General features: G+C 38.9%; 1 protein-coding gene across 1 annotated transcript in view; it reads right to left on the bottom strand.

The window, feature by feature from the left end:
* Positions 1–2,924: 2,924 nt before the first annotated feature.
* Ireb2 (iron responsive element binding protein 2) overlaps positions 2,925–15,882 on the bottom strand; it is a 56,257-nt gene continuing 43,299 nt past the window's right edge. Inside the window, exons 17-22 of the mRNA XM_008823410.3 lie at positions 14,293–14,397; positions 14,059–14,201; positions 10,535–10,682; positions 10,331–10,453; positions 7,092–7,277; positions 2,925–6,105 (exon numbers count right to left, since the gene is read on the bottom strand). Coding sequence (XP_008821632.1) covers positions 5,995–6,105; positions 7,092–7,277; positions 10,331–10,453; positions 10,535–10,682; positions 14,059–14,201; positions 14,293–14,397 — 816 coding nt within the window. The 3' untranslated portion in view covers positions 2,925–5,994. The remainder of the gene's footprint in view (positions 6,106–7,091; positions 7,278–10,330; positions 10,454–10,534; positions 10,683–14,058; positions 14,202–14,292; positions 14,398–15,882) is intronic.

Genomic DNA, 15,882 nt, shown 5'->3' with positions numbered 1-15,882 from the left:
TTCACCAGCGACACATCTGACAGAGGTTTAATAACCAGAATATATAACGAACTTAAAAAACAGAGAACCTAGACAAGAAGCAACCCAATTAAAAGATGGACTAAGGAACTGAACAGAGAGTTCTGAAAAGAAGTAAAGATGGCTATGAGACATCTTAAAAGATGTTCAACATCACTATTAGGGAAATGCAAATTAAAACCAAATTAAAAACCACTTTAAGATTTCATCTTACTCCAGTCAGATTGGCTAAGATCAAGAGAACAAATGATACCAAATGTTGGAGAGGATGTGGAGAAAGGGGAACACTCATCCACTGCTGGTGGGGCTGCAAACTTGTTCAGCCCCTATGGGAAAGCAGTGTGGAGGACTCTTAAGACTACAAATGAACCTACCATTTGACCCAGTTATACCATGCCTTGGCATGTACTCAAAGAACTCATCCTATTGTAGAGACACTTGTACATCCATGTTTGTTGCTGCTCTTTACACAACAGCTAAGATAGAAGCAACCTAAGTGTCTCTCAATTGATGAGTGGATAATGAAAATGATTCATTTATACGATGGAGTTTTACTCAGCAGTAAAGATGAAATCATGAAATTTGCAGGTAAATGGATGGAATTAGAAACTGTTAAACTAAGTGAAGTAACAGAGACTCAGAAAAAAAATCGGCATATGTTCTCCCTCATATGTGGATCCTAGAACCAAATCCTGTTTAGTATGTATCCAGACATAACTGCAGGAACCAGGATAATGGAAAGGAACCAGGGCGGTAAAGGAAAGACAGAACCTGAAAGAGAACAGTAGGAAACAGGCGTTAATAAGGGAGATATTGATTAAAAATTGGGTTAGTTTAAGGGCCGGGGGAGGGAAGAGTATACAAAGAACTTAGGGGATAAAGGGAAAGGAGCACAAGAGAGGTAGGACCATAGAAGGGTATTAGTAAGAGAGAAAGGGGGAAAATGGGGGCAACTTAATTGGGGAAACCATGATGGGAGGGGTTAGAAAATACGATAAATAATGCCTAGTTTCAAAAACCAGAGGGAACCATATTACGCAAACAACCTACTGACAAATTACACATACCAGATCAAGAAATATATGTCTAGGTAAGTTTTATCTGAGAACAATTATTCTTTGCCCAAAATTTATCTACATGTCACACAGTAATTAAAAGTACCAGACTGGTGGAACTAACCTTCTTGGATGTTTAACAGACATACTTTGAGGCCTATACTAATTTGATCAGAGGGACATTAATGAGTTTTTGCTCTTTGCCCTCCTAGGTCAGTTAGTTCCAGGGAACTATAAGCATCTCTCAAAATGTCCTGTCACTGTGGTGGGTCACCTGTCCTCTTGATCAAGGAGGCCGAGGAGACCCCACGAGATGGACGTGAACCGGTGTCCAGTCTACAAAGTGGAGGGTCAACACAGGAATCATTTCCTCCATGCTTCCAAGGAAAGCCAGCCATGGTCGAGCAGGACCTTTGACTTATCTTCACATAGGCAGAACTGGTAAAAGGAGCCAGGGGCTCCTCCCAAGCCCATGTGACCCCTGAGGAACAGATCCTCAAACAGCCTTAAGCGTAAAGATAAATCGGTTTATCTGGGCCAACTGTATGACCTTAAATACCCAAAAGTAAAGCATAACAAAAGATTAAAGGGGCCAATATAATTTTTTAAGAGTTCCTATGTATAGCTAAAGTCTACATAACAAGCAACAATGCCAGATAGGAGATATCTTCTTTTGAGTTGTTGGCCCCCAAGGGACTCCCAGATAGTAACCTAGCATAGACCTGGGAAAATGAACAGCAGTCCCAATCTTATCTAAAGCAATAATGACAACTGATTGCTGCTAGATGAGGAACAGCTGACCTTCCTAAAACAAAGACCTCTAGATAGGCTGACTAGATTCACCAGATGGACAAGTAGTGGGGAATGGCTGGGGCTGCTGACAACACAGCAGACAGTAGCAGGGATATCAGAGTATAAGGGCTCTAGTGGGGGGAGGGAGGCTATGGGAGGGTGTCATATGGAAAGTGGGTGTATAGTTGAATAAGATGTTCTGTGTGATATACATACACACACACAAAAAAAAAATCAACAAATTTTTAAAAATGAATTATATTTGAGGGGAAACATAAAAATTTACATCATGTTAATTAGTAGAGGTGATAAACATTACCACTGAAACCTACCTGTTGACTTTATAGACATACACAGGTGCCAAGGATCTGAGTGCAACCGAGTATGACTAGTAATAATCAGATACATACAGATTAGAGATGCATGTGCCAACATCTCAGTGTTATGAGCAAAAACAATGAGTCTTTCTGTAAGAAACTATGTTTAAAATGAAACGGAGATCTTTTTTAAAGGTTAAAAACAATTTTATGTCTTACAGGGCTTATATTGAGTTCAACATTGTATAACTGTATTAATTCAATAGCAAACCTAAAAATTTTATAGCCACTTTTGAAAGGGATGTATCTTTGCTCTGGAAACTGTTAATGAGTACGTTAAAGCTGTAATGAAATGTTTCTTCTAAAAAAAATAATAAATTAATTCAAAAAAGTGTTTAAACAAAGGATCCTGCTTCATGTGAGATTAGTATTTACAACTTTCAACTTAAGTTTCCATAAGTAGCTGTTGGCACACCCCCTGAATTGAATGTACTTATTGTTTCAAAAGGGTATTCTAACCTTCTTTCCAGTCTTCACCTTGATTTTCATTCTCATTTGCCAGAGCAGAAAGGATCTGCTAGATATAGGGATGAAAATAAACTGATTTACACACTGGCTATCATATTCAAAATAAAGTCCAAACACAGAACAAATTTGAAGAGAAATGTCTGGATAGTATCCTATTTCTTTTTAAGTCATGTTCTTTCATTTTCAATTACTATAAATAAACAAGAGTCAAATGTGATAATACAATTTTCTTTATTAAAAATAATTTACAGCATCAGGAACATATACACAATTGTCATTAACTGAACTTTACCTCCAATATATTCCTATACAATACTTAATATTTATTGAACTTAAAACTGTTATGCTGTTTTGTTGGCTTTAAATAATAGACAATGATTTGCAGTTATTTAATATATACTGGCTTTATAGCCACATATTACATGTAAAATTGAACAAACAAAAACAGAACAAAAAACTCGTATCAGCATAGTCACCCTTAAAGTGGGGGGAAAAACAAACCCTGGAAAAGCCACATTTCTCTTCTTTTATATTCCAAATCAAATATTGGATCACTGCCCAGTATCTTACTATCTTCTCCCTAAACCTAAAGGCAAAAAGGTGCTTTTTTTCAACCATTAGAAAATGTCAATTTCTCCTCATCCTGTCACTCCTGAGAACAGTAATGCACATATTCTGACCACAAATACAAGTACCTCTGACTTAGCTCTTCGCTTTATAGCTTTTAGTACAATTACCAGTGAAAGTCCAAGCAATCTGGAAAGGAGATTCTGCTGCCTCTCAAGTGTAGCACAGAGATAAAACAGAGTAACTGTCATCCTGGAAACCTTTAAGGTATAAATAATAATGGCAATTCAATAGCTGGGTAGCCTTTTCACTCCATTTATGATAAGCAAAGTAAAGGTATAACCTGTTATGCTATTGCATGTTTTTTAAATGCTGTTGTTGATAACTATACTTTAAATTCACAATACTTATTTGCTTTTTGTGTGCCTATTATACCTCCTTTTACCAGTATTGGTAATTTTTCAAAAATAAAAATAATTTGAAATTATTTAAAAAGTCAAAAAAGGAGGCAAGTAAAGCAATAAAAACTAATAGATACCACACTTCAGCAACATTTGGCTAGAGGCAGAATTAGGAGATATAGAACTGGGACAGGCATCCCAGTTTCCCTCCCCTATTTAAAACCATGCTTGCCAAGAGTTTAGTTCATTGTTTCTAAGCAAAGGATTAAGAGAACCTTAATTTTGTTCCTAAAATACAAAATTTGTACTATTACTGGTGTGACTGGAGTGTTAGTGTCTATTCACAACTAGTTATGTTTATCACCTCAAATGTTCATGCCCATCCCTATACTCAGACTATGCCTTCAAAATAATATTTTTTTCCATCATGCGATTGGAATAATTTCTTCAAAGCATGTAACAGGTATGTACTCACTCAACTTGTAACTTTTCCATCCCTAACTCAATGTTTCCATGTAAATTAAAAATACATGCACCAATAAATATACAGCATATACTGGAACACAGTATGACTTCAAAATAGCAAAAAAATACTTATAAAAATTTAAAGAGACTCTGTCAAATTCTAGTCCAACTTATCTAAATACATATTTGAAAAGTATTTTCAAAAGACTGTATGACTGATTATGTGCAAGGCTCTCTGTGCTCTTCACCCACTGGTTGGTAGTTCCTGAATGTTAGGGTAAAACAAGTATTTTTTATTTTGTCAATTGAGCTACCTCATAACTGCACAGAGGCTAGGTCAGATAAAGGTCATTTAATTAACCTTTTGTTGCTAAGCTTAATTTCTTAATTAAGAAGAGTATATGCAGGGTCCTTCTAAAATTATCCAACCCTTTTTCAAACAATGTGGCAAACAGGGACAGAACAGTTGAGGTAATAAAGTAGATGCAAACGCACTGAGAACAAGACACATAGCAGCAACTTCCAAGTGTCTTATCCTTATAGTCAGTTTTGACTAAAACCAATTAAGCCATAATGAAATGAATACAACGATGTATACCAGGTAAAATAATGACTGAAAATGGCAAGAAATCAATTTAAAGAATAACATTTTAAAAAGTGCTCAGGAGTGAGCACCCATATCATTTGGGGTGGGTAATTTACAAGTCTAGAGGAAATCAGGTTACAGCTTAATGATTCAAGTTGTCTTTAACATTCATACAAGGAGCGTAGAATGTCAGTTGATGTGTCTAAACTGGGATACAGGAAGTTATAGTATTATTTAAGATGAGCAAAATATAATCCAAATTAATTATCCACCATCTGAGGTTGACCAGAGGTCACAGAGGCACATTACTGAAAAATTACAGGCTGCACCATAGGAAATACAAATTTTCACTAATACATGGTATCACACAATTGGCTATATTCTGCAACTGTCTTAACTTCAGATGGGGAGGGAACTTTGACTGGACTGGTCAGTGACTGTGATCTGAGGCATGTTCTATCTATCCCTTGCAGACATACTGCGACTAAGGATAAATCCGGCTTACATTACAAACTGGGAATGCCATCTGTGCCCAATTCGGTTTTGGAAAGGAATGTACTTAAAAGTTCACTTATAAATCAGATTGCCATTTCCAAAATTTTATGGCCTAATCTGGATTCTTCTATTTTTCAACCTGTTATTCTTTTAAAATATTTTATTATTTTTATTTTATGTGTATGAGCGTATTGCCTGCATGTGCGTGAGTGCACCCGTGTCGTGCAATGCCCTGGAGGTCAGAAGAGGGCTTTGGATTCCCCTGGAACTGGAGTTAAGGATGGTTCGTAGCCGCCATGTGGGTGCTGGCAATCAAACCCGGGTCCTCTGCAAGAGCAGTCAGTGCTCTTAACTGCTGAGCCATCTCTCCAGTCCCTTAACCTGTTACTCTTAAACCAACAAACAGTAGTACAGTTTTATGGGTGCAAAACTAACAACTTCAGGAAGATTACTCATAATCTTCAACACAAGTTCAAATTTTGTCTTTATTTACAAAATGGTCAGATAAAATATACCCCCCCATACTTACAGGTCTCGTCCACAACACACTTCACACGTTGATTTTAGCAATGTTAATAGCACCATTCGTATATTATTTAAAATCAGTTAAGATTTCATTTCAGTCACTACCTTGATTCATAATCATTTACATCCATGATGGCATAAGTGAGTATACTGTAATTATCTGTAGCTCCATTGCAAAAATTCCTGGGTCCAGCACAAAAGGCTTTGCAGTTACCAATTATGAAAGATATCTTGGTGAGCAGATACTATGAGAATTTTCGTGCCACAAAGTTTAACAATCCTCCATGTTTATACAATGTTATCTCCACATCATTTTCAAATGAAGCAATCACGCTGAATGCCTTTCCAGTACTCGTCTTTAAGAAAAGCAAACAAAAACATCTCGTGTAAGAGGCAAGCCAATCTTCAAAGTTACTCAGCAGTTAAGCTCATTTGTATGCATAGTCAATAACTACTTGTCATATTCTGCCTGATTTTCATAAAGGAACTACATACACACATACATACACATATACTACATACTACATATATGCATTTTTTTTTTTTTTTTTTTAAAGACAGAGTCTTACTAAATAGCCCTATCTGGCCTGAAACTCTATGTAGACCAGGCTGGCCTCAAATCCACAGAGATCCACTTACTGCCGCTACCTCCAAGGTCCTGGGATTAAAGGCATATGCCATCATGCCCTGATATTTTCCTAAGTTTTGATTACATAAAACTCTTCTGCTACTTGAAAACATGGGCTAAGCTAAGTAGAAAGACAGAAATCTCTATTTCTAAACAAGTATCAAACTACCCAAAAGATTAAAGCAAATGATTTAGATTCTGACTCTCACTATTCACTTATTTCAGCAAGTATTTATTACACACAGTATCTGTGGCTTCCCCCCTCCTCCACTTAGTTATAAGGTTACACTTTATAACATTGAATGCTCAACTTTTGCTTCACCTTGCAGTGTACTGCCTGGGTTAATATTTAATCAAAAGAGAAAACTGAAAAACTGGCATATGTAACTAGAAGTCAAAAAGTCCCTGCCACACAGGACTCTTTTCTGGACTAAGCAACCAGTTCTTTCTACTTTTCCCCAATGAGCTGTACTAAAACAAATTAATGCTGGGCATGGTGGCACACACCTTTAATCCCAGTACTCGGGACACAGAGGCAGGAGGATCTCTGTGAGTTCAAGGCCAGCCTGGTCTACACAGTGAGTTCAGGACAGATGAAGCTACAGGGAGACCCTATCTCAACTTACATGCACTTGCATTAGTATATAATTTAATTTTCAATTTACAAACATCCATTTGAGTACACAATTATGTATTTGAGAATTTAAAAAATACCTTAATATTTAATGTAATTCCTGGAGAGAGTTCTTCGGGAAATATTAAAGAAAATACTTCCCTGCCAGAGAGACCCAAGGAATCCGCATTTTCTCCTGGAAGGAACTGAAGTGGAGCTATGCCAATTCCAATCAAATGATCTTTATGTATTTTTTCATAACTTTCAGCCAAAACAGCTTTCACACCCTGTAACAAACATGTATTTTATTTCCTTTTATCACTCCTGAAAGTTGAAATATTGAGGATTTTTTTGTTACTTTATTTTAAAATATTTTATTTATTATTATTTTATGTGTATGAGTGTATTGCCTGCGTGTATCTGAGTGCACCCGTGTCGTGCAATGCCACAGAGGTCAGAAGGGGGCTTCGGATTTCCCTGGAACTGGAGTTGAGGACGGTTCGTAGCCGCCATATTGGTGCTGGGAATTGAACCCAGGTCCTCTCCAAGAGCAGTCAGTGCTCTTAACCGCTGAGCCATCTCTCCAGCCCCTATTTATTTATTTATATTTATATATGTGTATGCGTGTATTGTCTGCATGTAGGTTAAGTGCACCCATGTCGTGCAATGCCCGGGGAGGTCAGAAGAGGCTGTCGGATTCCCTGGAACTGGAGTCACGGACAGTTGTTAGCTGCCATGTGGATACTGGGATTCGAACCCGGGTCTTCTGCAAGAACAACCAGTATTCTTAACCACTGAGCCATCTCTCCAGCCCCCGCTTATTATTTTTTTTAAAGACAAGATCTTGATATGTAGCCCAAGTGGCCTAAACTTAAAATAATCTTCCTGCTTTCTGCCTCCAAGGTCCATGCTTACCTTATAGTGAGAATTTTAAAGGGAAAAAAATATCTGCTCTGGACTTCCTGTAAACACTTGATGGAATATCCTATTATTGAGTCAATGTTGTATCAAGGTATTTAGAAAAGCCTTTTACAGATTGCTCTTCTGTTTTAAATAAGTTCCTAGAATGTTTTAGCTCCAGAATTAACATTACCAGTACCTACCACACATTAAGTGCTTTATAAATGGGGGTAGTCACTTTGATGTAAACAGAGCTCAGGAGGACTTCTGCTTAAATAGGGTGGGTCTAACATACATGTTCTTCAAATTACTTGAAGAAACAAAGAAGTGGCTGGTATGGTGGCACACACCTTTAATCCCAGCACTTGGGAACTTGAGAGGCAGAGGCAGGTAGATATTCAAGGCCAGCTGAGGCTACAGGGAGACCCGGTCTCAAAAAGAGCCCCCTCCCCAAAAGAAACAAAGAAATGAACCCACAGCAACGAAGAGACTAGGAGAAGATAATTCTGTATGATGTCTAGAAAAAAGGAATAAGTAATTGATTTAGAGACACACTGAAACTACAGAATGGTAAACTGAAACATGGTATCATCAGTAAGGTCTGAGTCAATCTGCAATAGAAAATTCAGAAAATGCTTTGAGAGCCAGAGGTATGAGGTCCTAGAACACTGGGAATATTTATTAATAGGCAGCAGCTGGCCTCTAGCTCCAGCCCTACTCTCCAGTAAAAGCTTCTCTTCAGAAAATGAGCTAGAGGTGTTATACCTGGTTTCTTCACTTTGAAAAATGATGTTGTCTCTCTAAGAAGCTTTTAAAGACATTTTACCCTTAAATCATGTCTTCCTCACCTGCTTTCTCCCTCCAAAATTCTAATTGCACAAATGTACTGTGTATTTATGTATGTTCTTTTTGGGTCTTTTTGAGACAGGGTCTCCCTGTAGCCCCAAGTGTCCTTTTTTTTTTTAAAGTCAATTTTCACCCCCTGGGAGGCCATCTCCCCTGATCAAGAACACTGGGCATGGGGGTGGCTGACCTGAGAATGTCAGACTGTAAATCTGTGAGAAAGTTAACCTGTGCATCCTAAATAAGTCACTGTCCTTGAAGAAACTGAATGGCCTCAGAGAAAATATGAACAGACAACAACAGGCAGGTTTTTGAATGAGAGAGATAGCTGATTGATCACCTAATCATCTACAGTAAGGCCACAGAAGAACAAAACCTAGTCCACACCCAGACCTGTAATCAGTTTTCAAATACCTAACTAAGGATGACTTTTGATTTCAGGACATTAAAACAATCTGGTCAATCTGGTTTACTTCTGTAATTCCTCAAAGTATTGACATTTTTAAAAAAGAGACTGAAGGCGGGCGTGGTGGCGCATGCCTGTAGTCCCAGCACTTGGGAGGCAGAGGCAAGCAGATCTCTGTGAGTTCAAGGCCAGCCTGGTCTACATAGTGAGTTCCAGGACAGCTGGGCTACAGGGAGACCGTGCTTCAAAAAGACAAAAAAAGAGAAACTGAAGATTCCCAAAAAATCAAGTTTGTGCAACGGGGTAGGAGAGCTGTGCTTTGAAGAGCATGCTCACAGATCCAACTGTGAGAAGCACTGTGAATACAAAATGGAAGCACACGTTATGGACTGTCTCTAGACTGCCCAATACTCTAAAGAGAAATACCTTCTGGCAGATAGCCAGGTGTATTTATCTCTTATGGGGTATGTGTATCAAATTTAGTCCACTACCTGAGTCTTTTAATTCAGTAAAAAATTAAGCTGGGCATGGTGGTGCATGCCTTTAATCCCAGCACTTGGGAGGCAGAGGCAGGCGGATCTGTATGAGTTCAAGGCCAGCCTGGTCTACATAGTGAGTTCCAGGCCATGGGGCTACAACCTAGTGAAAAAAAAAAAAAAAAAAAAAAAAAAAAAAAATTAAACGAAGGACTAGAGAGATGGCTCAGAGGTTGAGCACTAGCAGCTCTTGCAGAGGACCTAGGTTAGCATCTACATGGTGGCTAACAACTGTCTGTAACTCCAGTTCCAAGGGATCCAACATCCTCTTCTGACCTCCACGGGCATTGTACAACATGGGTACACTTACATGCATGCAGGCAATACACATACACACAAAATAAACAACAACAAAAAGAATTAAATGAAAATGACAGGTATCACATAACAGTCTAAGACAGAATCCTCCTTTTCCTTTATCAATCCCATATAGACTCCATATGTAAAAAAGGACTGAGATTTAATCAAATTCAGAGTGGCGAAATGAAACTAAAAATATAAAACAGTATCTAGTATCACTGAAAAGAAACCCATAAATGAGATTTAAATCATCATAAAAATCCAAATAAGCAAAATATACTTCGAAAATGTTACTGACAAAAGAGAATTTTAAAAATTGTTTAAGCTTAAGAATATAAATTTTAAGCACCAATACCAGCAAAAAGGGTCCTTTGGCAGCCCAGTCTCTTGAATTTCCTGAACCATATTTCTTTCCTGCTAAAATCATCAGTGGGATACCTTCTTTCTGGTACAATTCTGCAGCTTCAAATACATCTAGCTGTAGATTTAAATAGACACAAAAATCTTTAATACAAATGTTTATCGAGTAATAGCCTAAGTACTTTGGGTACACTCTTACCGTCTGTCCTGATGGAAAATGAATTGTTTTGGGAGCAGGCTTCCCAATAAACTTATTAAAAAGCTTGATGTTTGCAAATGTGCCTCTTGTCATCACAGCATCATTACCTCTTCGGGCTCCATAAGAGTTGAACTCACGAGGGGTAAGGCTACGAGAAAGTGAAAGAGTTTTCATTCCAGATGGAAAATAATCACGTTATTGAATTTTTTTTTTTTTTGGTCTTTTTGAGACAGGGTCTCCCTGTAGCCACAGCTGTCCTAGAACTCACTATGTAGACCAGGGTGGCCTTGAACTCAGAGAACCACCTGCCTCTGCCTCCCCAGTGCTGGGATTAAAGGCGTGCACCACCACGCCCGGTGTTACTGAATTTTTAAAAAAATATATTTTATTTATTATTTTTATTTTATGTGTATGAGTGTATTGCTTGCACGTATGTGAGTACGCCCATGTCCTGCAATGCCGCAGAGGTCAGAAGAGGGCTTTGGATTCCCCTGGAACTGGAATTAAGGAGGGCTCGTAGCCATTATGTGGATGCTGGGAATCGAACCCAGGTCATCTGCAAGAGCAGTCAGTGCTCTTAACTGCTGAGCCATCTCTCCAGCCCCATGTTACTGAATTTTAAAAGTTGTTGAAAGTTCCCCTCTCGTCCCAAAGTATGGAAGGTCTTAAGCTGGTAAAAAAAAAAAAACTTACAACAGTGAAATGTCTGATCTATAGCAGGTTTCTGCCTCCTGAGTGCTGGGATTAGTGGTGCGTGCCACCCTACTTAGCTGTATTATGGTTTTTTTTTTTTGTGGTGTTTTTTTTTTTTGGTCTTTTGGAGACAAAGTCTCCCTGTAGCCCCAGCTGTCCTGGAACTCACTATGTAGACCAGGCTGGCCCTGAACTCACAGAGATCTGCCTGCCTCTGCCCCCAAGTGCTGGGATTAAAGGTGTGTGCCACCACGCCTGGCAGCTATATTATATTTTTAATTTAATTACCCTCATTAGATTAACTAGGTTTTAGGTATATATAATCTACTAGCCTCAAACTTGCAATATTCCTGCCTCAGTCTCCTGAGTAGCTATACACCCAACTTTTTTTTTTTTTCCCTTCAGTCTTCTGAGACAGGGTAGCCCCAACTAGCCTGGAGCTTGATAGGTAGACCACAATGTCCTTGAACTCAGTGATCCACCAGGCTCTGCCTCCAAAGTGCTGGGATTAAAGGCATGTACAACCATGTCTGGCTTTTTTTTTTTTTTTACTTTTTTTGGTCTCCAGCCTTTTTTTTAAGTGGCAAGAAACTACTGAACAAAAATATCTTAAAAACCAACAACCAATTTTTATCAAGCTCTAATTTGATATTTTATAGAGAAACATTAATACTCTAAATTTGTACACTTTAAAACTTACTTCAGGAGAGAATAGTGTAAGGACAGGTGGTTTTTTTTGGGGGGGACAGGGTCTCCTTGTAGCATCAGCTGTCCTGGAACTCACTATGTAGACCAGGCTGGCCTTGAACTCACAAAGATCTGCCTGCCTCTGCCTCTGAAGTGCCGGGATTAAAGGCGTCCGCCACCACGCAGCCAGGTGTTCATATTTTTAGATAATTTTAAATGGTAAGAACTATTAGATTAAATGTGCTCAAGAAATCATAACAATATAAAAGCTGTGTACTTAAAAGAAGTGGTGACTGGTTTTCTTTGAGGAAGATACATCATTACACTTATGACCAAGATAGAAATCATAACCAAAAAACACCAAGAAAGATAGCTTGATGGGGAAAGGCACTTGCCACCAACTTTGATGACCTGAGTTCTATCCTCAGAAGCTCCCACTCCTTGTACCAGTGCATGCAAAATAAATGCAATAAAATGTTTTTATGTCAAATCAAGCTGTATAGCTCTGAAATTTTATAAAACATTTCAATGAAAAAAAATCTCATCATTGGACTGTTCAAGCATCAGATAAACATCCAAAAGCTAATCAGAACTGTAAGTTAACTTCTGGACACCAAACAGTTCTTCAGTAAGAGAATCATCTCTATAGTATTAATCATCCAGAAATGAAGTCATATCTTTCTAGTTTTAAACTTCTATCCCCTTGGGGCTGGAGAGATGGATGGCTCAAGTGGTTAAGACTGCTTTTACAGAGGATCCAGGTATGATTTCCAGCCCCCCGCATGGAGGCTAACAAGCACCCGTAACTCCAGTTCCAGGGGACCCAACAAATTCTTCTAACCTTCTCTGGCACTGTATGACATGGGTGCACTTATACACAAGCAGACAATACACTCATACACATAAAATAAAAGTAATAAACAAACACTTAAAAATGAGTAAATTTCAGCGCTGATGACTCAGAGGTTAAGAGCGCTGACTGCTCTTGCAGAGGACCCAGGATCAATTCCCAGCACCCACATGGAAGCTACGACCCATCCTTAACTCCAGTTCCGTGGGAATCTGATGCCTTCTTCTGATCTCTGCAGCAGCACTGCAGGACATGCGTGCACTCACAGCCATGCAGGAAATACACTCATACACATAAAATAAAAATAAATAAATTAATTAAAATACCCTCACTGCTGTGTGCTGGGGTAGCCTGGGCCCTAAGACCACAACTTCAGCAGACTGTGGGGCAGTGGATGGTAAAAATCTAGATTCTGTGGGCTGGAGAGATGGCTCAGAGGTTAAGAGCACTGACTGCTCTTGCAGAAAACCCGGGTTCAATTCCCAGCACCCACATGGTGGCTACAGACCATCCAGTTCCAGGGGAATCCGAAGCCCTCTTCTGACCTCCATGGCATTGCACGACATGGGTGCACTCACATACAAGCAGGCAATACACTCATACACATAAAATAATAAAATATTAAAAAAAAAATTTTAGGCTTAAAATCCAGAAGTCATCTCTCATACTGATCACACATCAGTCATAACCTCATTGGTGAACATTTTACAGTGCCATAAAACCCATATTTATTATACTTTAATAGATGGGAAGATGGCAAGAACCAAATGATCAGGATCCAACTGGTGGGTCAAACAAAGCTTACTTTTCAGCAAAGCAACACCAACAAAGAAAAATCTTATTTCCAATTAGTTGTTTCTTTGAAGTTCGTATGAAGGCCTTATTTACTTACTTAAAGCTGTTTTAATAAAGACTCAATTTCATTAGTAATGTCAATTTCTAAAGTTATTAAGAAATGAGAGTCAACAGGTGCCCATCAGTGACTGCTTGAGACAAATGCACTAAAAATGAGATGTCTATCGGGCATGGTGCTGCACGCCTTTGATCCCAGTACTTTGGAGGCAGAGGCAAGTGGATCTTTGTGAGTTCGAGGCCAGCCTGGTCTACATAGTGAGTTCCAGGGGCTAGAGGGAGATCCTGTCTCAAAAAGACAAAAAAATAAAATTAAAATAAAAATGAAATGTCTAAAATAGCAAGTACTAACTGGATACAGGAACATGACAATAGAAAAGTATCTTGAGAACTGAGAAAGAACGAAAACAAAACCACCCTCAATCCATGTACACATACATACCCTCTGTTTGTCAAATACTTAGCAGCAGCACTACTCCTAGCAATACTTCCAGCAGGTGATATATGATCTGTTGTGACAGAGTCTCCCAAATATAGTAAAACGTGGGCATTCTCGATAGGCTGGAGTGCAGTTGGCTCTTTGGTCTAAAAGGTAAAAATTCAAAGCACTCAATTCTTACCAAGGTCTTTTAATGTATAACAATCTTAAAAGGTAAAACAGTAAACTAGTACTTACAAGTTTGTCAAAAAATGAAGGACATCTGATATACGTAGACTTTAAGTCCCATGGAAACAATACTGAGTCTGGTGCTTCTAAGGAATTCCATCGTTTATTTCCCATCTGTGAATGTGGTTTTTGATAGGATGGATCAAAATAAAGAAAAGAATCAGAAAATAATACTTTCATCAGACTGAAAAGTAAAAAAGTCTCATTCTTTAGGAAAACCATGGTATTTTTTGACAGAATGAAGAGTTCTGATTAAAAACTTTCAGCTCAGCTGGGCGTGGTGGCACATGCCTGCAGTCCCAGCACTTCGAGGCAGAGGCAGGTGGATCTCTGTGAGTTCGAGGCCAGCATGGTCTACATAGTGAGTTCCAGGCCAGCTGGGGCTACAGGGAAACCCTGTTTCAAAAGGACAAAAACAAAAAAAGCAAAAAACAAACAAACAAAAAAACTTTTCAGCTCACGAAATTTTCAGGAACTCTTCTGAGTGTTGTTTCAGTGTAAACTGAACATAAAGATTTTATAGTGCCCTTCCCCCTCCAAACTAAAGAACTTGGAAAAACATTGTATGTGTGTATGTATGTATGTTTGTGTGTGTATCAGAAAAGATTTAAGGTATGCCATCAATCTTTAGGAATATTATCACAAGGGAAAACCTCTGCTTTTTCCCCCAATGTATTTGTCCCACACCACTACCTGTAAATCCTGCCTTTGTATCAAAAATTTCACTATTTCTCAGCATTCCCTCTGCTACCACAATCCACCATTTCACTGACACCTTTGTACACTTTGGACTACTTTATTTGGACTTCCTGATTCTACTTTCCTTACCCAACTCTCTCCTTTCAAAATAGCTTCAACACAGTCAGAGTGATCCTTTTATGTAGACGGTAACTCCTCCGTTCAAAATCTTCCCATGGCTCCCCATGACCTAACTCAGGGTCAGACTGAAGTCCCCTCAGTGATCTGGCTCTACCTTTCTCATTCACTGTGCTCTAGTCATACTATACTCATTAAAGTTTCTTCCTTGAGGTCATCACACAGACCCTTACCCAGAAAGTCCTGTTCTTTGTTGACATGTGGGTAGCTCACCCCTTTCCTTCAACTCTGCTCAAGGGACTGGAAGGGGAGGACTCAGTGGGCAAAGTTCGCCTGCTGAGTTCACCCCTAGAATCTATGTTTTTTTGTTTTTGTTTTTTAAAACAAACAACCAGTTATTTTAATTCTAAAATTATAGCTGAATAAATGTACTTTTTTTTTAAAAAAAAAAAAAGGGCCAAGGCTGGCAGCACCTTTGTAATACAGTACTGAGGAGTAGAGATGCCTGGGACTCACTGGTCAGGCGGCTTGGCCAACCTGGTAGGTCCCAAGCTAGTGAGAGGCCTTTCTAAAAACAGAAAAGGTTCAAGTCAGGCTTAGTGGCACACACACCTTTAGTCCCAGCATTCGGGAGGCAGAAGCAGGCAGATCTCTGTGCGATGGAGGCCATCCTGGTCTACAAAGTGCATTCCAGGCTAGATGGGCTACAGGGGAGACCATGTTACACACGCAAAATCCTGAAGAAAAGACTGGAAAGATGGTTTCTTAGTAAGGGGCACTGCT

This window comes from Nannospalax galili, unplaced genomic scaffold, assembly GCF_000622305.1.
Source record: "Nannospalax galili isolate Female #2095 unplaced genomic scaffold, S.galili_v1.0 scaffold28, whole genome shotgun sequence".
NCBI classification, from domain to species: Eukaryota; Metazoa; Chordata; class Mammalia; order Rodentia; family Spalacidae; genus Nannospalax; species Nannospalax galili.
The sequence above is the reverse complement of the archived record's forward strand: the minus strand, read 5'-3'. Positions and strand labels throughout refer to the sequence as shown.